We start from the raw sequence: 26,346 nt of genomic DNA on the forward strand, positions 1-26,346 counted from the left end.
GGTGGGGTAAGAGAAAGAGAAAAAGAGACCTTCCATTTGCTGGTTCACTCATATGGCTGCCAACAGCCAGGACTAGGCCATGCTGAATCCAGGAGCCAGGAACTCCATCCGGGTTTCCCACATGGGTGCAGGGGCCCACGCACTTGGGTCACCATCTGCTGTTTTCCTAGGTGCTTTAACAGGGAGCTGGATTGGAAGTGGAGCAGCTGGGACTCAAAGCAGAGACAGGGGGAGGCCAGAGTTGCATGTGGTGGCTTAATTCACTGAGTCACAACTGAAGCCCAGAACCTAACTCATTAGAGCCCAACTTCTGACTTGGAAGAAGCGACAGAATGCTCACATTCCAAAGTTTAGGCAGAAAATCCGCATCTACTTTTCCACAAGCAATCCTGCAAGCCAGGACCCAGCGCCAGCTTCCTCAGACACATGTCTTGTCATTCAGATAAGTTGATTAAAAGCACCCCACGGAGTGCAGGGGCTGGGTGGAAGGGAACAGGCAGGCAGCAGCACAGCAGGTGACCCGAGTTAACAGCACAGCCAATGGCCTGGCCCCTGGCAGTCTACAGGATGGAGAGAATAAAGAAGCAGGTACAAGCTCTTAGCAGCAGCCTCCACTGTGTGATCCCTGGAAGGAAGAAACCAACTTGTAGGGCAGAGGGGAGAGCTGTGCAGGCACATGGACATCCTGCCAGGCCACCAGCATTTCCCTCTTCTTACACTGGTGAACCTGCTTGCTTTTAGTTTAAGAGACATGAAACTGTCGGCTGACAAAGACAATCCATATGAAAAAGTTGGAGAGGGTTTGTTTAGCAAAGTGTTCTGTATAAAATGCAAACTAATCCAATGAGGGGCAAATGTATTCGCTACGACGAACAGGAACAGAAGGCAGGAAGCTGACCTGAGTATTTTTGCTTTATTCAATCTAATAAACATTTCACGTATATAAAAGACAAACAATGCATAGGATGAAAATAAGTGCTTGAGACTTCTGATATAAAAGAGTATACAGCATTCACATTCCTATTAATACATGAGCATGGCTGAAGTGTTCCATAAAAGACTAAAACTTTCCCTTTATGTATAGTAGTAAGAAAAAAAAGTCAGTATTTTTAGGAACTACAGAATGTTATTCCTTGGTCTTTTCTCTTGAATAAAAAAAGACAACATCGAACAAGCCACAGTATCGTCCGACACCACGATCCAGTTTACACTGAGGATGACCCAGAAGTGGTAAAGCTCTCAAACCTCGGGAGATCCTCTGTATGCACCAGTACTCTAAGAATCCACCACTAGAGGTCAATGAGCAACAGCTGTTGGGAAGGCACCAGCAAGCCCTCAGGTGCAAGTGCAACTCAGCGCTTCCCTCCTAGGACTGCACAGTGTGTGGTCGTCTCTGAAGCCCAGCAGCACTGAGCAGGGCGCCTGGGGCTTCCACTGGGCCCCACGCTTCTCACATATCCTAGAACCTCAATGAGATGCGCCCACTGCCAGTTCTCTCTCGTATTCCCCTCTGGCTAAAGACAAATAGCTTTAAAAACACAAAATGATAAAAAAAAAAAAAAAAGATTGTTACTTGCAGCATTAACACTTGTGTTTGTGGAGTAACAAGTTTCCTCTGGAGTATTAAAGCTCAATCTTTGTTCCTGTCTACGTGGACACAGACTTCCTTACTGCAAATGGGACCGGGGTGTCCCACGTTCTAGCCCTCACCATGCGGGAAGGCTGGTGTCCTGAAGAGTTCAGAAAACAGCAGGAAGCCTTCCTGGAGGAAAGCACTCCCCTCCTTAATGCAGAGGGAAAAACCCTTCATGGAGAAGCAAAAGGGACTTGGGCTACCTGGGACCACATGACAGTCCCCATGAGTCCAACCAAAGGCTGACTTCAAATTTTCATTCCAGACAAGGTAGTCGAAATCCTATGATATAGCCAGAGAATGACAGCTTGAATGCACGTTTCTTACAAGGGACTTTGGTGAAATCCCAGAGTGGGGTACAAATGTTTACAGTGAGAAGAGAAGCAGCTTTTTAAGTGTGTCCAACCTTCATTTTGTGAATAATGTGCATTGCAGAGAACTGGAAACCATTTGCTGTCCTTACGAGGGATCCATGTCCTTCTGCAAAAATCTACAAATATTTAAAAAGTGGCTCAACTTTCTTCAGCGCTGTGCTGGCCAAGCCAAACACGTGTTCAGCCTGCCCAAGGACGGGGTCCTCACAGTAGCAGGATTGTGTAGTTGGGCTAACACCTGCTTGAGCTTTCAGGAGCTCAGAAAGACGGGACCCAGGGATGTTTGCACGGAAAGCGAGAGACTCAAGCCAAGTGTGGCGGGAAACTAAACACAGTGAGCCCTGGGGCGGGAGGTGGTGGTGGGAAATCTGTTCCCTTTTGGGGAAGGAAGAAGGCTGGGACTGGGGAAAAGTAGCAAAGGTACAGAGGGAATGACACGGCGAAGAACAATCTTACTAGTAGATGGTGGGGCCAGTTCACGGGTGCAGACATTTACCCTGATTGTTCTGCAGCCTATGAGCGGAACACATGGGGCCTCGAAACATTTAAGCTAGCAGAGATGGGGCAGTTTCTGAACTGTGCGGAGCTTGGAGCCCAGATGCAAAATCCAAGAGCATCAATGGCACACAGGAACCCCAGGAACACTGGTCCCCAAACAGTGCGACCATACTTAGCTCCAGGGCTGGAGGAGAACCCCTGTGCCAGGAATCAGGATTGCAAAAGCAAGTGTAACGTGGCCGAAGCAGGCCCCGAGACACGGAGCGTCTCTGCTCAGGCCAGGTGCCCGTCGCCCAGCTTGGGGAGGACACCTCGTGTGACTGTCAAGTGCTAACGCTGTCCTCTGCCTTCCTTCCTCGCTCGGTTCTGGAGCTCTCCAACAAAACCGATTTCCTGGGGATCTTTGATCTTTTTCCTTGTCTCTTTTCAGAGTATGGCTATATATATTTATATAGATAGATATAGATATAGACATATATAGATATATATAAAACATAGCTATTCCATATTTATATACAGGCATTAATAAAGTGCAAATGTTATTGGCTATTGTAAAAAAAAATCAATCTCGTTTCCTGAGGAAGTGCTAACACAGCTTATCCTATGACAATGTCAAAGGTTTAGAATGCTTTATGTCACCTGCTCCCTGCTGCTGTGTTTTCCGTTCATCCCACAGCTTACAGGGAGGGGGAGTGATGCCCTCGGTTTTCCAGGAAGCATCGACCAATACAGGGGCAGCTTCCTGCTGCCTCTGTTCTTTGGTGAGAGCGGTGACTTCTTTGGATTTGGCCCAGCCTGTCCCAGAGGTGCTATTTGGTAGTGTTCAGTGAGCCATCTTCGGGAATCTTCTCCTCGGAGCAGCTCCTTCCCGAGAGTCTGTCCAGGTACTCCAACTCGCTGAAGCGTTCCGCCACGCACTGGGCCGTGAGACGGGCCTCCGGGTCGTGGTCCCAGCACTCGGTCAGTGTCTCACACACCATCTGTATGCCCTGGAGAGGGAGAGAGGTCCAAAGCACACTTGAATGGAGGGTTCTGGGGGTGGCAAGGTGGTCTGTTGACATTTGGCCCTGCAGCGTACTAACACGCTCTGCCCAAGCACCTTGCCAGTTCCATGTGGAACAGGGGCTGTGCAGGGAGCAACAGCTCAAGACATCTGTCTGCCTGTTTGCACTGGTGCAATCTGGTCACTACAGGTCAGGACACACGAGGGACCCCTGCTGGGACACAGGGTGAGAGGAATATTGTCAACGCTTGATTTCTCAGGTGGTGGCCCCTAATACCTGTGACACCTTTCTATTCTACTTTGAGAAATTTTAGGTTCACCGCTAAACTGAATGGAGAGTACAGAAAGTTTCTAAATAGCTACTTCCCCACACATGCACAGGCTCTACTGTCACCAGCTGTCCTCTGTTTGGTGCACCTATTGCAACTGACGACCAATGTTGATACATCATTCCTAACCAGGATCCACAGTTCACCCTATGGTTCCCTCTGGGTGTTGTACATTCCACTGGTTTTGATCTTCCACTGCCGTATCATGCAGAATGTTGTCTCCACCCTAGAAATCCCTCATATTCCACCTGTCGTCCCCCCCCCGCCCCGAAGTCCTGGCTCTGCAGTTGTTTGTGCTGGGGATCATAGAGTTGGGTCACATAATACCATTCAATTCCCACAGGGCTGAATACCAAAGTCAGGGTGGAATGCAGGCGGTGGGCCAGGTTCTTTATGTAAAATGCACGTGTCGTGGAAGAATTCAGAAGCAGCTTCGAGGAACTACCAAGGATGACCTCTCGCTTGCCCCATTCGTCTCCAACATTAAATCACACTCTGGGAAACGCCGTCTTTGTAATGTTAAGAGTGCTTGCCTCTACTCCGTTTAATAGGGTTCATCCCAGCCCCATAAATGCCCCATCCAGTGAGTCCAGCAGGGTGCCAAGTTTCCATTCACTGGCTTATTATTTATTTATTTTTTTGCGTTGCAAATTTTGTTGTTACTATTTCAAATCCTTTTGGGAAGAAATCAGACAACAGCTAAATAGATAATGTGATAAGCCAGAAACAGTCTTTTCTTCCCAGCTAAACGATCAGCATTGCCAATGGCGATCTCTCACAATGGCCAAGGTGGGACAGACAGATCTCAACCCTGCCCTGGAGAGCCAGCACTTGTCCCACTTGCCTTTTAACACCAACAGCTTTCCCAACACACCTACAAGCTTGTTTCTCCCTCCCCACCCTGTGAGTTCATGATGTTGAATTAATTGTATAATTCACCTAATTGACGGCATTGATTGATAGCCCTGTTAAAAGTGGAGTGTTATTGTTGGTACACAAGTAACATTTATTTTATTCTGGCACTGTAATTACAGGCAGTAAATTAAATTAAATATTAAGCATTAACTTGAAATCAATAGGGCAACAAATCTCATTAAGAGAAAAAATGTATTATGCAAATTCTTCCCAGAATTTTATCATCATGAATAATGGCTTCATTAGAAGAATTACATAGCAGAAGAAGCTACAGAGTTTGGAAGAAACGTAACACTCTAGAATCTTCTGATTTTTGGATTTATGCAAAACCAGTGTTGCAGTTTTAGAATCACAGATGATCTGCCGGAAACCCAGGAGAGGCCCCTCAACCCACTGCAACCTGGGTCAGCCCTGATGGCTGACAGGCTGTCCCCGAAGTGGCTTCGGTCAAGGCTAGCCCAGTGCAGGCTTCCTGCTCCATCTGTCTTCAGTCTTGCGGCAGAGGTGTTGTTATTTCTGTTTCTTATCTGAACTTGCCTTGCCCTTAGGAAAACCTACCACTTCCCAACTCCTTCCAACCCAGAGCGACGGCGCCCTCTTCAGCAGACACCTGTGCGTGGCGTCCTGCATGCCGCAGTCACTCCCCGGTCCAGCTGCCTGACAAACCCTGCTCCTTTCGCAACTCTAAGAATTTCTTTCCGGAGCGGAGCCGCAGATTCCCAGAGGAAAACATTTGGAAGCCAGCGGGAATGAAACGTAAACTCCCGGGTTGGGGGAAAGACCGGGGAGTGAATGGCCCTGGCTGCAAACAGAAACATTTTCGCTCCAGAACCAAGGGTCCTTGTTTACAAAATGTGACAAACAACCTTCAGATGGTTCCTGATGAGCCCTCGTTGAGTGCTGCCTACTCCCCTGCTTGCTGGAACTTAGAGTAAATACCAGGGTCATCCGCTTTATTGATTTTCTTTATAAACAAAACCTTCTCCGGTCCCGGAACACACAGGGACCCGCCCCGAGATTTAAGTCCCAGCTCCCAGAATTCTCTCCCACCTAAGGGGCTGGTGAGACAGCTGGTGAGGATGCTGTGCTACCGTATAACATAGGACAGGGTTTGTACGTGCTGTCAGTCGCTGCTTAGACACTGCATCAGTTGCTGCCCCTCCATTTATTTCCAAGCACTTTGGCTGCAGCAGCAGCTGTGCTGGGTGCTCCCCTAGCGTCCCCTTGACCCAGCCAGGAACACCAGATCCTGCCCCAGCAGTCACACCTTACCTGGTGGTTAAGCCAGAAGCTGGGGATTTCTGGTCGACCTCGATCTCGCAGCACATTGTCCTTCATGCTCTCCACACAGGGGTGTTCCCGCACCTTGGAACCAAACGGAGGCTCGTAATCTTTGACCTCTGTGAAGACAGCAAACACAGGGCCACTGAGAAGGGGCTATGCAGCTGCAGGAGACACGTGTGTGGGGAAATGTGACAGGGTGGCATGTGTACCCCGGGGACAGAGCAAGGACCATCTTGCAGTGTGTGCGCTTTTGCCTTCCTGTGCACGAGCATCTAGCTCATACGACTCTTGGGTAAGAGTTGGTTTTTCACTTCCTAAATGGCCCCAATGGCCAGGGCTGGGCCAGGTTGAAGCCAGGAACCAGGAGCTTTTGGGACTTCCACATGGGTGCAGAGGCCCAAGAATCCAGGCCATCTTCTGCTGCTTTCCCAGGTGCATTAGCAGGGAGCTGGATTGGAAGTGGAGCAGCTGGGACTCCAACTAGCACCGCCATGCGATGCTGGCACTGCAGACGGCAGCTTAGCCTGCTGCGCCACAGTGCTGGCCCCGAGAGAGTGGAATTTCGATTTGCATAACACTTCCGTGTCACCTTTCCTCTCTCTCTCTCTTTCTCTCCCTCCCTCTCTTCCATCCCCATCTTCAGCCAAACTATAAATTCCCAAGGCCCAAGGCAGTGGCTGAGGTTTGTGTCTTTCAGTTCCTTGCTCAGTGCCCAGACTGTGCCTTCAACGTAATGGGCATTCGATAGACAGGAGTTGGTTGCAATCCAAGCAAAAGCAGAAAACTGGGAATGCGAGCTAGCTCCCAGTCAGGGTTTACTCTGACCTACTTCCCAGGTACAAAATGCATGATGTGAACCTGCATGACCCTCCTATCAACCCCCCAACCCCAGATTTATCTTGTAATCCAATTTAATCCAATAATGCGATAGTGGTATGCCTTGAGGAATGTGTGCTAGAATACACTAGGATAGAAGAGGGTTTACATGTGATATAAATGGTCCCTTAGACAGAGCACCAGCCAAGAGCACCAGGCCCCAGCTGCTGGGGCATTGGGTCAAAAGGATACACACCTTCACCTTTCTTGGGGGGATTGCCCTTGGCTGATGGGAACTGTCTGTCCTGGAGATTCCTGGCCGTGTCAGACTTATCCCAGGAGCAGCCAATAACGGACAAATCCTCTTGGTGGAGCGATTCTGGTGCAATTCCTGGCCAGCGCTGCCTGTGAGACCAGGCCGAGGGGAGACCTCTCCCAAAACTACGAGTCCGCGGACCTTCCTCCCTGCCCCCTCCTGAGACTTCTTCCTCATTGAATCACTGCACCAAGATCACTGTGCCAGGTTCCAAGACAGCTGCCAAGAAGGTGCCTTCTCCTCCTTCCCAGGTCCACCCACTGTGGTCACAAAGCCACGGGAGGAAGCCCTGAGGGGTCCTTTCTTGAGACTCTGCAAGTCCTGAGCTGGACAAGCACCTGGAATGGCACCCAGCATTCTGGGTCCCTGCTGAGCTGGACAAGCACCCGGAACGGCACCCAGCGTTCCGGGTCCCTGCTGAGCCCCCTTTGCCTTTCACAAAAGCTCTCATTCTTCCTCAATGACTATTGCACGGAGTTTCTTCTCGTGGAGCGTTAACATTTTCCATCCCCATGCTCAGAAGTCGATGGAAAAGCCTGCCTTGGGGCACAGCAGGTTAAGCCACCACCTTCGACCCTGGCATCCCGTATCAGAGTGCAGGTGGAGTCCCAGCTGCTCTGCCTGCAATGCCACTCCCTACTAATGCACCTGGGAAAGCAGCAGAAGGTGGTCCAAGTCCTTGGGCCCCAGCCACCCCCGGGGGAGACCAGATGGAGTTCCTGGCTCCTGGTCTGAGCCTGGCCCAAGCCTGGCCCAGCCCTGGCTGTTGTGACCATTTGGGGAGTGAACCAGAGGATGCAAGATCTTTCTCCCTCTCTGTAACTCTTTCAAATAAACAATTTTTTAAGAAAGAATCGAGGGGGAGGATATGACCAATGGCAAGGAAAGACAATATCAAGATCAGACTCAACCCCACAATGAATCTCACATAGGACACACAACTCAAATTGTACCCAGGGGCCAGTTTCCCTCATTTCAAGACCTTGACATAAGCCCCAGCACTTATTTTAATTTTGTAAGTTCTCCATGAATCAGAGCAGGTTTCTGTGGAGCATGGGAGAGGATAGCCCTGGCATACTGTTGTTGAAAGACAAAGCAGTGACTGCTCCTGTGAGAGAAGACAAACATGGGGATCTTTTCCCGGAGCAAAGAGATTGGTAGCTGGGCCCCTTCCTATTTCATAAAATCCTGGGAAATTGTGAGATTCCCCTACTGTCCCGAGCGGTCCCCAGGCTGCCTCCCATTTTAGACTTGCGGGAGGTTCCATAGGGAAGGGAGGTCAAGGACAGTGTGAAGGGCAAACCGGGGAGATCAATGGATCTCCCTCCTCCTTCCAAATGTCAGACAGACAAGTCTGGAGGCAGCAGCGTCGGAGCCCAGCGGGCAGACACCACCCCGGCAGGGAAGCTGTCTTTCAGACCAGGCGTGGGGTGGGGTTGGGAAGTGTGTGCAGGTTTTAAGCTGACCTCTCTTCAACCCCTAGGGAATCTCTATTTATATAGCTTCCAAAACAACTAAATACATGTTGACTTTTTATTTTTACCATGGATTTTTTGCAATTTTTCTTTTTTGTCCTTCTCTTGAATTTTGCATAGTCTACACCCACCACTATTTTTTTTTTCTCATGCCCCATAATGTGCAGCAAGAGGACCTAACACCCACCTGTGTGTGTGCCTTTGCACACTCAGCAGCTTTGCCACTGGGTTGTGGTGCTGCACAGTGGTGCTAGTTTTTCCTTTTGTGACTATGTAGTGCAGGTCATTCTCAGGGCCCCATGAGGACCTGGACGATGACCACGACAGATGTCATGATGGAGGCCGTTCCCTCTGATGGCACTTGGTAACAGTGCCTCGGTTCTTCTACGTATTTGCTTTGCAGCAACAGAAGGGCATGGCCCAGGGTTCAAGGTGGAGGCCTGAACCCTGACAGAGGAGGTTAGAGGGCAGGAAGCCTCCCAGCCTGATGGGTACCAAGGGTCCTTCTGAGGGGAGAACTCATGTGCTGGAACTGGGGCGTCTCAGGATGGGAGCAGCGCTGGGGACGATCAGTGAGACGTCGGCCAAGGCTTTTCCTACTCTGGCTTCCTCCCAGGGCTCCAGGCAGCTAGAGGCTGAAGGCTCAGTCCACTTTGGCAAAACCACAGTGTCTGAATAACATATCCTTGAGCTACGTATTTGTCACATTAGTATTTAAAATCTTTTTATTCTAGAAAATGAATGTGATTAAGATTATGAGATTACTAAATATGGGTTAATGGAGAAAAGCACATCTCTCTTCCACTCATAGTACTTAGTTTCATAAAACTGGGTTAGGTTGCATGGTGAGAGTATCCATGATATTGAATTTTTTCCCTATTGTTTACAAATGAGCATTTATCATTCTATTTTTTTTTTTAATGAAAGAGCAGGTGTTTTGCCCTCAATTTACTAGGGACTGAGGCTTTGGTAAAACACAATAGAAATGAGCTACGAGACAAAGGAATCTCACTGGGGAGTTGTGGCAACACTAAATTGCTGATAAAATCCCCAAACTCCTCCTGAGTTTCTGTCTCCACGCCACGCCATCCCCTAACCCTCTCCACATGACAAATCTGTGGCACTCTGACACCAGGAGTCGGCACAGAACCACGCCTGGGGCTGCACTGCTTAAATGTTCCACACACACAAAAGACAATCTTGGGAGGAAAAGGAATACAAGTTACTAAGCATATCTCCTGGGTTTCACATGAGTCAGAGAATGCCACAGGACAATCTTCAGAGTCGTGAGCGCCACCCTCACTTTACAGAGACAACTGAGACCCAAAGGGCACCCCAGATTCCAGGAGGAGCATCTAGACCTGCTCGTGTCCTTTTTAACCTCTCTAGCAAGCCATGCGGAGAGTTCTTTCTGCCCCAAGCAGAGCAAGCACACAGCCCCACTGGGACCAAGCCCATGAGTCAGGAAGGGGAAGGAAGAGGGTAAAGCTATCTTTCCAGGGGGTCCTCACTCTGGGAGACTGCAGGGTAACTGTGTGCAGCGTGGCCCTCTCACGTCCACACCACAGCGCCTGCCTCAGGAGACTTCCTCTTCCTTCCCTCTTCCCTCTTCCCTCCCTGTCTCCCCTGTCGCCGATGGAAGCCATCCACAAGCACCAGACCCTCAGAGCTTCTTGTAGGTTCTCCCAGGAAGAACAATGCCTGCCCCTCTCTTCCCAGTCCTGCGGTATTCAGAGGGAGGGCAGACTCCAGACCAGCAATGCCACTCCTTCTCCTCCGAAGGGGAGCATCTGGGACACAGCTGGCTTTGCATTGCAGCTCCAACTTGGCGGGACAGCAAAGCTGCTGACAGCTTTCCCAAAGCAGCACCCCCTGGGTTTCCATAGCCGTGTTCCAAACTGCGGGTCCTGGAGATTCAGGAAAAGGAAGTGCTCCGACCCTCGTCCCAGCCTTCTCTCCAAGGCTCGCTTGCTTCCCCACTCCTTTTTGTTCTTGTTCTTTCCTCCCCTACTCCTTTGGGTTCCTTTGCTATTCTCGTCCTTACAAGACTACAGCCACCTGACAACACTCTAAGGAGCCATACTGGGAGTTGTGTTACTCCCAACTAAACTGTTAGGGCACACGGGTGTTTAGCTTAGTGGGTAAAGACACCAGTGAGGAAGTCCATGACCCACGATGAACCAGGGTTCAACTCCCAGCTCTGGTTCCTGATTCCAGCTTCCTGCTACTGTAGGCCCTAGAAGGCACTGGTGATAGCTCAAGTAATTGGGCTCCTGCCACTCACATCGGGGGCCTGGATTGAGTCCCTGGCTCCTGACTCTGGCCCCAGCTGTTGCAAGCATCTGGGGAGGGAACTAGCAAATGGGAGCTCTCTCTAGCTGCCTCTCAAATAAATAAATAAATAAATAAATACTGTTCTTAACAAAAGAAAGGCTACAATGAGAGTAAAACAATTGGAAATGTAAAAACATTTCTTGCTCAGCTGGCTGCTATGTGTCGGTTTCAAGTGACTCTCTCTACTCTGGGGGTTTGGAAGTGGGTTTGTTTGTGGGCCACTTTTGGCCGGCAGTGACGTGAAGATCGTGCCTGCTGTGTGTGCCAAAGGGGCCCTGAAAGCAACCGCTTCCATCCTCCACCCACACGCTCCACAAACACAAGCTGAACACCAAACACACCAAAGCCCGGACAGAGACTTCTTTGTGAAAGGGGGCCGGACTCCGTGTCTGTCCTCGTTGAATGATTTCACAACCTTTCTCCTCTACAGAACAGTACCACGCCAGGGATCCCCTTCTGACCTGTTCCCTCTTCAACCAACACTGCCAGACTTGCTTGCTTGGTTTTCCTTTTGTATGCTAATGGCTGAGCAAACCATCTGAAATAACACCCTCTCTCATTATCTATCTGTGATTCTCCTTTTTCTTTCTAACTCATCACATCCATTGCAGTCCACATCTGACAGTACACAGCCTATTTGCTTCTTCTTAGTATCACCTCTGCCTGGGATTCCCTGACCCTGGGGAAACAGAGGGCTTTGCCTGCTCCACTGCTTCCATTCAGAACAACGTGAGCCACACAGCAGGCACACACCACGCGTTCCTTGAGTGAATGAATGGATGGATGGATGCATCTTTGGAGATGTTGGGATACAGAAGTTATCTCAGATTTTAAGGCGCTGATTCTGTGACATGCTACAGAAATGAGCAGCCTTGGGATTTTGTTAACAGAGGTTCTCCCAGAGGGGACAAGAATAGCAACTGATGGAGACATCTGCAAGTGAGGCCATCACTGATATGTCCCACATATGTGACTGTCTCCCCAGGCACTCCTAAAAAGGCTCTGGATAGGGGCCGGCATTGTGGAACGGTGGGTCAGGCGGCCACCCGCAACACCAGCATCCCATATGGGAAGCATGGGTTTGAATCCTGGCTGCTCTGACTCGGATCCATCACCTCCATCTCCCTGGTGATGTGCCTGGGAAAGCAGCAGAAGATGGCTCAAGTGCTTGGGCCTCTGCTACCAAAGTAGGAAACCTAGATGAAGTTCCAAGCTCTGGGCTTCAATCTGGCCAAGCCCTAGCTGTTGGCCTTTTTAGATAGATGGATGGATGCATGGATGGATAGATAGATAGATAGATAGATAGATAGATCTTTTTTAAAAGGCTCAGCATAGATAGGTAGATAGATGGATGGATAGATAGATAGATAGATAGATAGATTGATCAATCTTTTTTAAAAGGCTTGGCATCACCAGCCAGTAGGCAGAAAGTAGCTCTGACTGCTCCATCCATGATAACACTGCTAATCACAGTTACTACTTATCAAATGCATTCTTTAATGGTCAGGCCAGCACTGTACCAAGGAGGTCAGAACATGTGGACTATCGTCAGATGACAGGGCTTTGATTCTCGGCTCCACTGAAACCTCACTGGTCTCAACTGTGAAATGGGGCTAATAATGGCACAAACTTCAAAGTGTTCTTGGTAGGTTAAATGCACTGATTCATCAACCAGCCCTCGTCCTTACATCTCTGTGCCTGTCTGCATCTGGATTAATCGTGCTTCCAATAGGAAGCCTTTCTTGCGTGACCACTCTCTTCCCGGGCCCAAACCCTCCCTTAAGCAATCTGTGGTGGAATTCTGAGCGGAATAAAGCTGTACTGGTTGGCTTCAGATGGGTGCTAGCCTCACTGCCCGTGAGGCTTCCCCAGTGCTGCAATCCCGGGAACCAGCATGAGCAGACCTGGAGGGGAGACCCAGAGCCAGTCACAGTGACAAGCGCAGCGAGTGGATGAGCCCACAGAAGCCAGCAAGGCTGGGCTTCGGCACCAACTTTAGCGCTTGGGCTCCAGCCGATCTACAGAAGGGGGTGTTAGAGAGCCAGGGGAGGGGGTCACATTGTCCTGTGAGATCCCCCCATGCTACTTCATTCACTCAGACATTCTGCTGCTGGGAATAAGCTGATGGAGTACTAGCTGACCTTGGGTGGAAAATGAACTATTGCTCCTCAATCCATCAAACTAAGAGAAGCATATTCCACATTTCCTGTTTAGAAATGAGACTGCCAGTGAAAAATGGTAATGCGTGTGTTTGTTTCAGGTTACCGAGAAGAAGCAAGGCTCAAGGCAAGCTACCTCTGACACCTCCCCCTTTTCCTTACGTCTTACGGTTGAACATCACTCAGAAGATAACATCATTATCTGATGTTTAATTTTTAGAAGAAAATATTTATTTTAAGGGCAGAAAAGCAGAGAGAGAAAGAGACAGACTCTCATATGAAGGTTCACTCCTCAAAAGCCTACAACAACTGGGGCTGGGCCAGGCCAAAGTCAAGGGCTCAGAACTCAATCCAGGTCTCCCCCGTGGGTGTCAGGGATCCCAGATACCACAGCCACCACGGCTGCCTCCCAGGTGCACAGCGGCAGGAAGCTGGAATCAGGAGCAGACCTGGGACTTGAACCCAGGCACTCAGATGTAGGGGATTCGGGCATCTCAAGCTGCACCTCAGCTGCTGCGCCCAAGTCCCATTGTTATTTTATTTCTAGGTAAGAAATCTAGCTGCACATGTCAACTTATAACCACGATCAAAGGAGAAACAAATAGGTGTCTGTTTCCAATAAACTACAAGCTGCCTGAGGTCTAGACCATCACTCACAGGGTTTCTACAGCGGCCCGCGAATGGACAACACATAGAGCAAAGTGGCTGTCTTGGGCTTTCTGGACGCACCATTGGAAAGAAAACTGCCACGGAGTCGAGCCTAAAAGACCTTGTCTTTACGGTTCTTACGACATGCCCAAGAGATGCCGACAAAAGCGTTCTGTAAAGAGCAGAGGCGGCGATCGGCACAGGGGCTTCCTACGTGTGTTCCTGCACTTCATCAAGTGCTGGGCTGTGCAGCAGGACGCGAGCGAGGGCGGATAAATAATCCTGTCTTGTGCCGCCGCAGCGGAGATGGGAGAAACAGGGCTGTGGGCTTGAGATCAAACAAAAGAAACAAACTGGGATGGCCTCTTTCCGGTCCCCACCTCCTCCCTGAAGCCTCCTGTTCTCCAAAAGGAATAGAAAGGTTTTCTGAGAACGGCTGAACCGTCCCGCTCCTGTTCCTTCCGTAGGAAAACTTGTTTATCCTGCCTCTGTTTTTAGACCTCGGAAAAGTGGATGAGGCCGCTTCTTCCCCGTTAGCCTCAATTCTTCCCCAGTCAGCAAATATCAACAGGAAAGGGCTTCCGTCCCTGATAACAGTGGCATCAGGGAGCTCACGCTGGGCCTTAATAAGCTGGGGGCACTGCAGAGAGGGGAGGCAGAGACGCCATCTCCAGCTCATGTTTGCAGAGTAACGAGTGCGAAAGGATCGGAAGAGACATTGAGATCTGGGGACATTTATTCCGACAGGGACCGCGGCACTGTCTCCGACACAACTCGTACCATTCTGAAGATTCATTTTAGAACTGTCAAAGCTTCCAGGCAGAAAATTATCCTCAGTGGCTGAAACTTGGTTAAACAAATTTCACTGTGTGAGGGAAAACAAAGTTACTTTTGGAAGTCTTGTGGGGGACGAAATCTCAGGCAGGAAACCAGAAAATGACAGCGTCAGGCAGATGGAAGAGCCGTTTGCAAAGAAGGGGCCCAGGAATACACAGGGTGGTTCAGCAAGGTACAGGATGGGAGGCGACCCAGCCCCGCCCTACACAGCGGCTAAATATGTTCAGACAGGCAGGGACAATCAAAGCCCATCACCGGTGCCAACCAAGTCCATTTGGCCAAAATGTTGGGAGTGTGGCCCAGTGACCAAACCTACAGCAATCTGAGCAACACAACAAATAATGGCAATATTGGAAACCGATCAGATAGAATAAACAGCTTCGGCGGGCATTTGGTGCAATGATGAAGACACTGCTTGAGATGCCCAGCGCCCACAGCGGACAGCCTGGACTTGAGTCCCAGCTCCACTGCCACTTCCAGCTTCCTGCTAACTCACACCCGTGGAAGCAGCAGATGGTGGCTCTGGTACTTGGGACCTCGCTGCCCATGTGGGAGACCCACACTGAGTTCCCATCTCCTGGCTTCTGCCTGGCCCAGCCCCAGCTGATCTAAACAGCCTCAGCTGTTTGGAGAATGAACCAACAGATGCGAGGTCTCTGTCTGCCTGTCTATCTCCTTCTCCCTGCCTTTCAAATACATCAAATTAACTAACTAAAAACCACGGAGTCACAATTCTATCCTGACAAAAACACATAATTAATGAATAAATAACAACAGGTGGTGAGAGAAAGGACTGAGCTCCCTTAGAATAGAATAAATATAGAAGGAATTCAAAAAATAAAAAGTCTCCATCATGCAAACGTTACAGTAATAACCGCTGTAGGCTAGTACTACTGATGGACCCTCAAGTTAGCGGGTGAAGTTATGAAAAGGTCTAGCAGGTCAAAGTGTCCTCCCACAAGGTATGTATTAATTACACTTGGAAAAACAGTGTCTCTGCAGGAGAGAGACCTGGCAGACACAATCTTAATGAAATCACCGAATTTAGCATCACCATCATCGGGGCTCCCTAATCGGAGGCACTGAGGGCACCACTCATTTCTGTGATGTGTGAAACACGTGATCTCAATCTAATCACCAGGAAAGTCTCAGAGAAGCCCGAGCTGAGAGACGCTCTATAAAACAACTGGTCTAAACTCCTCACGGGCAACAAGTCTGTGTAAGAGGCCAGGCTGAGGTGCTATCACATGGAGATAATGGCACAGGCAGGGTGGGGTTCTGGGATGCAGAACAAAAGGATGTGGAAGTTCAAAAACGGTCTAATGACTGGTGAAGAGCATTGCACACGTAAGGCTCACCTAGTTTTGATAGCTGTACCACAGTTTAGGTTAGATGCTAACACTAAAGCCACGTTTAGAATGCCAGTCTCTGTGTCTCCTTCCATGAAGCTCTGTGCCATTACTTTTCTCTTGACACATCTCTCCACAGATAATTTAATATCTAGCAAGAGGTGACCACGAATAGTAGGTATAAGAGTGATTCCTACTTTAGCAAATGAATATTCCAGTGAGCATCTGATTTTTTTTTCTTTTTGAAGTTTTCCAGAATTACAGAGCCTAGGGGAAATATTTGACTCAAAATTTACTTTTACTGACATGACTTCCTTTTTGCAGGCAAAACAAGCAGAATAGTTGACATGCTTGTGTAGGTACTGGAAGATCTGCTGCAGAGAGGACACTGAGGGAAGCTAAGGCAAGCTGGGTTGAGTACAAGAACTCTTCAAGTAGTGTATAGAAAAATGTGTGCTATGGAAATACCATTCAGGCATTTCTAAAAAATTTCGCACCAAAATGAACATCTTTTAATTTCAGTTTTCCATGAACTTTTTGGAAATATCTTGGTACATGGAAACTCTGTGCTGTTTTTGCAACAATTCTGTAAGCCTACAATTATTACAGAACCAAAAGCCAAGTCGAATTGGGTGAATAACAGTCCTTATGTACATATACCACATTTTTCTTTAACCAGTGGACACCTAGGTTGATCCCCCACCTAGCTATTGTGAATACTGTTCACTGAAATAAACTTGACACCAAAAGACAAATAATACATATTCTCATTTGTATGCAGAAGTTAAAAAATATAATTGATCTGAACTCAGAACTGTTAAAACCATAGGCTGAAAAGTGGATGGAGTGAGGAGGGCTTGAGGGACACAGTCAGAAGTAACACATTCTAGTGCATTATCAACAACTAGGAAAAAGGAGCTGCTGGTCTCTAAATTCAAAGATAAGGAAATGGAAAGGCAGGTTGCCTGGTTGGATTGGTTTACACTGTGTATATGTGTTGAAACTGCATTGTGGCCTGTGAATATGACCAAGTATTATATGCTAAGTGGAAATGGTTAAAAATAATTCAAAGTTCAGGCAGAATCAAGGTGAGCTTGGCTTCCCCAGGCAGTCAGCCCAGACAGTGCTTGGCCATTCTTCTGCAGATCGGGGTGGGTAATCCCACACTGTCCTTGAACCTACACCCCGGATGTCGCCCATCCATGGCTATATGTTCACGGCCAGCAGCAGTAATAGCTTCTGACAGGGAAAAGGACTCGAAGGGCAGTTTGCAGAGAAAACACACAGGAGAGAATCTGGAGGAGTCATGACTGTGTTTAGGGAGCAACATCTGTAAAGGTGACAGGGAGAAAAGGTGGCTGAACTTGGGGGTAACAGCCAGCCTGCCCGATCACTGGGATTAAAAGAAAAGAAAGGAAAAGTCAGTCTACTATTCAGTCTTGGAGTATTATCCATTATCCTTTGAGTGGCATCCCTCAATGTCCTCTCTGTACCAGATCTTCCAGTACCTACACAAGCATGTCAAACCATTCTGCTTGTTTTACCTGCAAAAAGGAAGTCATGTCAGTAAAAGTAAATTTTGAGTCAAATCTTTTCCCCTAGGCTCTGTAATTCTGGAAAACTTCAAAAAGAAAAAAAAATCAGATACTCATTGGAATATTCATTTGCTAAAGTAGGAATCACTCTTATAAAGTAGGAATCACTCTATTTGTGATCACCTCTTGCTAGATATTAAATTATCTGTGGAGAGATGTGTCAAGAGAAAAGTAATGGCACAGAGCTTCATGGAAGAGACACAGAGACTGGCATTCTAAACGTGGCTTCTGATTTCAGAAACTGGCCATCTGGCATAATTCTAGTTAGTTCTGGAACGGCTGAATTCCTCTGCAACCCTTGGAATCATGCTGAAGCAAAGCAGGGCCACCACTGCACCATGACGGTGGCCCGTACGTACCCCCCACCGCATTGCAGCGGGACGTCATTTCCCAGAGCACCAGCGCCATGGAGTAGACGTCGGTCTGCTTGAAGGACTCCACGTTCTCCAGATTCATCCTGGATTCCAGGACTTCCGGTGCCATGTATCTGGCAGTCCCCACCTACAACCAAGACAGACATTGAGGCCATGGATCTGCAGCTGCATCTTAACTGTCACCATAGAGCTGACACTTGGCCCTGAACATGCAGGTGATCTTTACAGAAATCACCATGCTGTTTCGAATCATGAGACCTACACAAAAAGCATACAGCACACATGGTTATTTTTAAATATAGACATTCTCTCCTTGAAAACCCCTTAAAGCTATAAACAAAGCATGGCAAAGTAAGGAAGTGCCAACCCTCAGAGCCGCCTTATCTAGTCATCGCATTATTCAGTAACATCCTCGCTGATAACCTGGAAGACAACTGTGATATTTTAGATGTTTATTTTTACTTTTCCAAATTAAATATTTTTTTATCCTCTGGAAACTCCAAGACGTAGAGTAAACGCTGGTAACTGCTACCAGTTTTGATCAGTTAAGGATTGTGTACTAATCTTTGCCTCACAGCACATACCAGCATGCCAAAGATGCAGTATTATTTCATAAAATCTCTACTAAATTAAAGTGCATGAAAGTATTCCCACAGTTAAAAAAAAATCTGGGTCATCGTATAGTTCGGAGAGGTGTGCCATGTAGTTTTCAGTCTATGGGCTGCCTCATCACCACAGGTGACAATAAACAAATACAGAATGCAGAGGAAAATGGAAAAAATATTTCTAGGTAATTGAAATGTTTGACATCCATGGACAATTTAACAATAAAGCCCCATCTTTCCAGGGCTCTCAGGAAGGTTAAGCGAGTTGATCTGACCCCCCCCCCCCCCCAGGAACGTTTCTTATTGGCATGTATTAGAAGACATTTTTCTTTTTACTAGGTCATTGCATGAGTCATAACCCTGGCACATGAATCCATCCATGTCTGAACATGTTTACCCCAACATTGCATGTGCTGCCATGGATACAGAGGGCTGAGTGAGGAGCACCTCCTGGCACCTGGCTCCAGGAGACAGCAGTGTCCTTGCTGGGCGCCCCCGTGTGAACACAGGGCCCAGCAGCGCGGCAGAAGTCTTGGAAATGCTTAAAGCTTCCAACAGCTTGTTAGTCAAACATCTCTAAGAGTGCCTCGAAAGTGGGGTTGTCACTCACTCAGCCGTCACTGCTGAAGGCACTGTGCTAGACGTCTTAGGAGACCACACGGACCCAGACTTGGGCTTCAGAGAGATGGTCTTCAACAATGGTGAAGAGGGACATCAATGTATCGGTTGATAGAGTAAAAAGGACCCAATACGACCCTAAGAGAAAGTGCTAACAGTACCTGAACCAAAAAAACCAGCCATTTGCAAATGGAAAAGAACCAAGAATGGGCTCAAGGAGAATGATCTGAGTTGGAAACAACTGAAAACAGGAGGATCAATGTTATCCATCAGCAAAGACTGGCAGGCAGGAGACAGCGGGCCCAATCTACAGCTGGATTCTGTAGACAAGTGTCCAGACAAGAAGCGTGAGATATGGATCAAGGGAAGAATGAGGCAGGCACCAGCTCTCACTCACCTGCCCACTGTTAGCCAGGTCATCCACAGACAGTGTAGGGTCCAGACGCAGGGACAGCCCAAAGTCACACAGGCAGCAGGTCAGGTCGTTCTTCACCAGGATATTGGAGCTCTTGAGGTCCCTATGCACGATGGGCATCTTGGGCCTCCCACAGGGGGTGTGGTCACTGTGGAGGTGGGCAATGCCCCGAGCCAGGGAGCTGCCCAGTTTGCGCAGGTCCTCCCAGCTGATGACGTGGCGCGTGAGATACTCCTGCAGGTTGCCCTTGGCATGGAAGGCGGTGATCAGCCAGTACTGCTTCCCGAGCTCTGTCTTGCGCTCCTCGGCCGTCAGGAACTGCAGGATGTTCTCGTGTTTCAGGTTGATGTCCGAGAAGATGTCTTTCTCCGTCTTCCAAGAGGCGTACTCCTCGTAGGGGAACATCTTGACGGCCACGGTCTCGAACTGCTCGGACGTGTTCTGCCTCAGCTTGGCCTTGTAGACCTCGGCGAATCGACCTTTGCCCACCAGGGTGTCCAGCTCAATGGGCAGCAGCTCTGTGTTGTGGTTGATGTTGTTGGCGCACGTGGAGCTGATGTCGGAGCGGTCGTCTTCCAGAATGATGGCGCAGTGCTCGCTGAACTCCATGAGCTTCCGCGGCTTGCTGGTCTCCCAGGAGGGGCTCAGCTTCTGCTGCCGGTGGACACGGTAGCAGTAGAAGGTGACGATGACAGCGATGGCAATGCCCAGCGGTGGCAGGAGGCTGACGCCGGTCACTTGGAATATGACTAGCAACAGATCGGGACTGCTGGTGGTGTATTCTGATAAGGGAAACAAGACAAGGGAGAGAAGGAGTTGGCTTCAGTAGGTACCCGGTGTTACACACTGTCAGGAGCGAGTCCCTGCCTCAAACACGTATGGATCTTGGCATGTGCATAGTCCCTGAGGATACTGCAGCCTGCGTTTTTATTCCAGGGATGCTAGTGTACACTTGTCTAGTTTCCCTTGCCTCTGGCCATCTATTCAGATCGCCTACTGTTTCTCTAAACTTCAGCTTACATGTCACTCTCCCTAAGGGAAGTCAGGGAAAACTTGGAAAAAACATCAGATTTTACACATCCTCACATCACCCCATGTAGCAGTAACAATATAGAATTTCCTAAGTACTAATTGATTACGACTTAAAACCAGGACTCCATTTACCTGCTCTGTGTCTATCTTTCTCTCCACTACCCACCCCAGCAGCCTGCTCACTTGCAGGCACCGAGTCTTTCTGATTACTCTGTTCAGCACACAGCAGCTCCTCAGTACTGCTGATAAAGGATTTACCGAGCAGTAGATAACTAAGCTCAAGGCATTGCAGGAGTGCTGGTAACACAGATAGAATGACACAGCTCCTACCTCCAGAAAGCACGCATACACAGTATCTTAAAAGCAGAGACTGGGGTTAGCATTGTGGCATAACTGGTTAAGCCACTGCCTGTAACAACAGCACCCCTACAGGCACCAGTTCAAGTCCTGGCTGCCCCACTTCCCATCCAGCTCCCTGTTAACATGCCTGGGAAAGCAGTGGAACATGGCCCAAGTGCTTGGGCTCCTGCACCTAGATAAAGCTCCTGACTGGTAGACCTAGATAAAGCTCCTGACTCCTGGCTTCAGCTTGGCCCAGCCCAGGGTGTTGTGGCCACATGGGGAGTGAAACAACTGATGGAAGATCTCTCTCTCTCTCTCTCTCTCTCTGATTTGCAAATAAATAAATAAAACTATATAATTCAGGGCCAGCATTGCGGCACAGGGGGTAAAGCCACTGCCAAATGAGCACCGGTTCCAGCCTCAGCTCCTCCAATTCCAATCCAGCTCCCTGCTAATGTGCCTGGGAAAGCAGAAGTCTTTGGGCCCCAGCACCCATGTGGGAGACCTGGAAGAAGCTCCTGGCTCCTGGCTTCGACCTGGCACAGACTTGGTCATTGTAGCCATTTGGGGAGTGAACCAGAGGATGGAAGATCTGCTCCTGCCTTGGTAACTCTGCTTTTCAATATATAAAATAAATTTTTCAAACACAGAAAAACAAAGAGACTTCCAAAGTTCCGCCATAATCTGTTCTTTTCCAAGCTCCCGTTTGGAAGCCTGCTCTGCTCTGATCAGGGTATCCTGAAATACCAGCACTGGGGTTGTGTATGGTGTGGAGAGGACTCAGGAAGGGGTGTCTTTGGAAGTAGGCTACCTTATTTCCACCCAATATTCCTCTTTCCAATGCGTATGCAATCTGTATTTTAATACAAAAAGAACATTTAATAGCAACAATGGAAATGTTGCTACAGAAGTGAGAGAAGTTAAACATAGCATACAGGGATTTTCTGACTCAGAACACTCACTTGTTCTGTGAGTTGATGCAGAAAAGTCTTTATTGTTTTAAAGATTTATTAATTTATTTGTCTATCAGAGTTACAATGAGAGTGAGAGAGAGTGAGAGCGAGAGAGAGAGAGAGGTCTTCCATCTGCTGACTCATTCCCCAAATGGAAGCAATGGCCAGAGCCAGGAGCCAGGAGCTTCTCCCAGGTCTCCCATGTTGGGTGCAGGAACTCAAGCACTTAGGTCATCCTCCACTGCTTTCCCAGGAAAGAGAGCTGGATTGGAAGTGGAGCAGCTGGGACACAAACCAACACCCATTTGGAATGCTGGTGCTGCAGGAAGAGGCTTAACTTGCTATGCCACAATGTTTAACATCAGCTATCTGACTGCAATGTCTTGGTCATTCCACTTTGGTTCATGTGCTAGCTTTGATTGGCTTGGGTTAAACAAATTTCCTCTTTGGAAGAAGGACATAGAAACATTCAGTGGACAGCAGACAATGAAAGGCAGTTACACTTCAATGAGAGCTTTGCTGGGCTGTTTCCACTGAGAAAGAATGCCAGACTTCTATTACTTTATGTGTCAACCCTCTGTCCTTGATGGTAGTCATTAAAAGCAGGCTTCCTACTCAGAAGCCAGATTCATGCATTAAATGTATCTCTGAGTGTCTACCATGGGCATGGCCCTGCCTCAAAGAGTACCCAGGAGAGGAGTTGGGGCATGCATACAAATGGTTAGCATTACAAGGATCCTTCAGGCAGTGCATGGCAAATGGAATGAAAACATGAGTTTGGGGCCAGCATAGTGGCACAGTGGGTTAAATTACCTCTTGTATTTGCTAGCATCCCTTATTGGAGCACCAGCTCAGGTCTCAGCTGGTCTGCTTAGGATCCAACTTCTTCCTTAGGCACATGGGAAGACAGTGGAGGATGGCCCAAGTACTTGGCTCCTTAACACCCATGTGAGAGACCTGGATGGAGTTCCTGGATCCTGATTTCAGTCTGGCCCAGCCCTGGATTTTTTTAAAAAGGTTTATTTATTTATTATTTATTTGAAAGTCAGAGTTACAGAGACAGAAGGAGAGGCAGAGGGCGGGGGGTGGGGGGAGATATCTTCCATCTGCTGGTTCACTCCCCAAATGGCCGCAATGGCCAGAGCTGTGCCAATCCAAAGTCAGTAGCCAGGAGCTTATTCCGGGTCTCCATGTGGGTGCATGGGCCCAAGGACCTGGGCCACCGCTTTCCCAGGCCATGGCAGAGAGCTGGATTGGAAGAGGAGCAGCCGGGATTTGAACTGGCCCCCATATGGGATGCTGGCGCTGCAGGCTGGGGCTTTAATCCACTGTGCCACAATGCCAGCCCCAGTAGCCCTGAATTTTGAAATCAATTTACTGGGAAGTGAACCAGCAGATGGAAGAGCCTCTCTCTCTCTCTCTCTATTTCTGTCTCTACCTCTTTAAATAAATAAATAAATAAATAAAATTTTCCTTTCAAGTAAATAAATAATTTTAAAGATTAAGTTTATTCTGGTGCAAAACAATTGAGGTCAATGCATTTTGTTCATAATAAGCATTTTCATTAACGTTTTGGATATTCCTGATATGCATGTATTTTCAATTTTTTGACCAAAATATACTTACCTTTTAATCCCACTTTCCATGAACTTTTGGACATCCCCTTGGTATGTGGAAATCTGGGGTGGGAGCTAACGGTGTGAAGCAGCCATGTTGGTGGAGTGTGGACAAGCCTAGCAGAACACAGAAGGCACGGGGCAAGGGCTGCCTTTGTGGTGGTCTCTGAGGAAGGCAAAGTCAATGATGGGTGAAGGAGTTTAGGAGAAAGAATATTGGATCTACCTGAGGGGAACAATTCTCGCAGCATTGTTCTGCCCTGGGGAATAGACAGGAAAGGTAGGGTAGGTGGCATGGGAAGAGATTCAAGTCAGAGACAGGATTGGAATTATTCAGTTGGCAACTTCCACCTTCAGTGGGTATTGGAGCCAGAAGGAAAGGGAGTGAGAATGTTGTCCTGGTGGAGTAGGGATTCTCATCATCTTCCAAAGGGGCCTTGTCAGCTACATGGGTTTGACACCACCAAACAAGCACAGTGAGAAAGACAGCTAGCACCTCTCCTGTGGAATGTTCGAGAGGATTTACCACCTGTGCTTAGGGCAAGTGTAAGTGGAAATGCTGACTTCCACTGACTACATATTCTGGGTTAAAATCTGAAGTCCCAAGTCTACTCGATGCCACCGAGACTTGAGAAGTGATCACAAAACTTCTAAACCTTAGCAACCCTGGGACAAACATCATCTTTACGGACATGATTCATTAGTATTTTTTAAAACAATAGGAAAAGGGTAGAATTGGGTGAGTAAACCTTGAGAGCACAAAATCTTACACTGTGAGGCTTAGATTAGAATAAGACAGGCAGGTCTGGAGGCAGAAGTGTCCGTGGGACAAGGCAATCCCAGAAGGGGGCATTTTTGCCCACTTGTTAGGATGCCAGTTGGAGTGCCTGTTAGAACTTACTAGGCCACGGGAGGCCTGCAGCCCATCATGCCACTGGGCGTGGACAGAGAACTAAAGGTGAGTGGAATGTTTACCGCTGGGGAAAGCCCCGCACCTGGGACATTCCAAATGAAGACAATGCCCGGTAAACTCCACCAAGGAGCCTTTTGCATGCCACCCACCCACTTTATCTGCACTTCCCCCAACAAGCAGCTTAGGGAGGAACTCTGCCAGCTGCTCACACAGAACTAAGTTTGGCTTCAAACCCCCTGCCCTCTGTCTGGGCAGGCTCAGCTTCCACTCTCTTTATCCATCCCTACTCTGTCCCCTCTAAAATTAAGTCTTTTCTACTTGAACTGTCTCCTCGCCTTCTTCCAATCCTGAAATCCTACAAATTAGCAGTGCCCTCATCCGACACCAGGGTCTGCTCCTGATTCTGGCTTCCGGCTAACGTGCATCCTGGGAGGCAGCAGACGATGGCTCAAGTACTTGGGTCCCTGCCACCCACTTGGAGCACTACTTGAAGTTCATGGTTTCCAGCTTCAGCCCTGCAGACTTCTCAATGTTGTGGTCATCTGGGAAGTGAACCAATACACGGGGACTTTCTCTGCCTCTCAAATGAATAAAACTAAACAGATAAAATTTAAAAACAAAATCAAATGCAAAAGAAAAAAGAAAGCTCTTGTGGAGACATATGGACTGTCCCCAGTGTGCAGCAAAGAGTGAACCTGGAAGGCAAAAAGGGCACAGATGCAATACTGCCCAGAGGCAACAGCTGATCCCAGTGTTTCCTCATGAAACTCCACCTCTATTCTTCATAGAATGGGTTTGCTTGTTCAATTTGGTTCAATTTTCCATGTCTGTAACTACATTAAATGCCTTGCAATTATCAATCATTTGTTTATCTGATTTTCCCTGATGACAAAGTAAGTGCTATACAGTGAGTGGAGGGGACTACTTGGGTCATAGTGACGCACCCTGCATCTGATACAGGAAGCAGTACCTGGTGGTAATCAGCACATTTTTTATTGTAGAAGTTCAATGAAGGTTATGGTTGTGGAATTCTATTACTCTCATTTCTTAGATTCTAGAGTAAGGTGTGGCAAATTACGGCCCATGGCTGTGTACAGCCCTGTGCTCTAAGAATTTTTTTTTTTAATTTGAAGCATTGTTTAAAAGCCAAAGAGGTTCATGAAATAAAGATCCATATCTGGCCCAGAAAATCCAAGGTATTTGCTCTCTGGCCTTGGAGAGAAAACACTTGCACACCTCTGTCCTACAGTTATTGTTTTAATAGCTTGGAATACAGTGCAAGAACCTGGACAGACTTCACTTCTTTGTTCCAATGTGGATAATCTCTCACACATGAGGAAATGAAATTAGAAAATTTTAAACATTATCCGCATACTTACTTAGCTGTGTCTCCAACTCCTTAAAACAGCCAAATGAACTGTTCATTTATCACTGGTACATTTATTTTATAATTCCTGGCCATATATGAAAAGTATCTTCCTGGCTCATTTCTATTCCTTTCAGACTAAGGTAAACACAACAACAGAAATACCTGAGGTTTAGGTGTCGTACCGACTGGAGAAAATTCTAGAAATCTCTGGTTCAATGTCAGAAGCCTAATTTTACTTTCCCTTCAAATTTCCGGTGATTTTTTTTTGAAAGCCTACATGTAAAAACTCTTGGTGCCTGTGTGTTTGGGGAGGGTTGGGGGAGATTATTGAATAGCATCTGTCAATCTCAAACTTCAAAGAGGTAGTAAAAAACCCTAACAAAAGCAACCCTGCCTGGAAGGAAGCTTGGGGATGTGGTTTTATATAAACAGGAGCCACCCACACCCTCTCGCAGTATTAACCCTTGGGGCTGCTACTAAGAAAACCACCAGTGGGAGGTGCAGGGCCAAGTGTGCATCTCCTTTACGTAGACACCCACAGGAA

The 26,346-nt window shown here is 48.0% G+C and overlaps 1 protein-coding gene across 1 annotated transcript; it reads right to left on the reverse strand.

The window, feature by feature from the left end:
• Positions 1 to 1,091: 1,091 nt before the first annotated feature.
• On the reverse strand, positions 1,092 to 20,359 carry LOC133755499 (TGF-beta receptor type-2; the record flags this gene model as incomplete). Its single annotated transcript, XM_062185613.1, has 4 exons — positions 1,092 to 3,494; positions 6,025 to 6,152; positions 17,925 to 18,066; positions 19,560 to 20,359. Coding segments are annotated over 4 exons (1,250 nt in total), but the record flags the coding sequence as incomplete, so codon positions are not given.
• Between the last annotated feature and the right edge of the window lie 5,987 nt (positions 20,360 to 26,346).

The sequence above is a fragment of the Lepus europaeus genome, unplaced genomic scaffold (genome assembly GCF_033115175.1).
Source record: "Lepus europaeus isolate LE1 unplaced genomic scaffold, mLepTim1.pri SCAFFOLD_527, whole genome shotgun sequence".
NCBI lineage: Eukaryota > Metazoa > Chordata > Mammalia > Lagomorpha > Leporidae > Lepus > Lepus europaeus.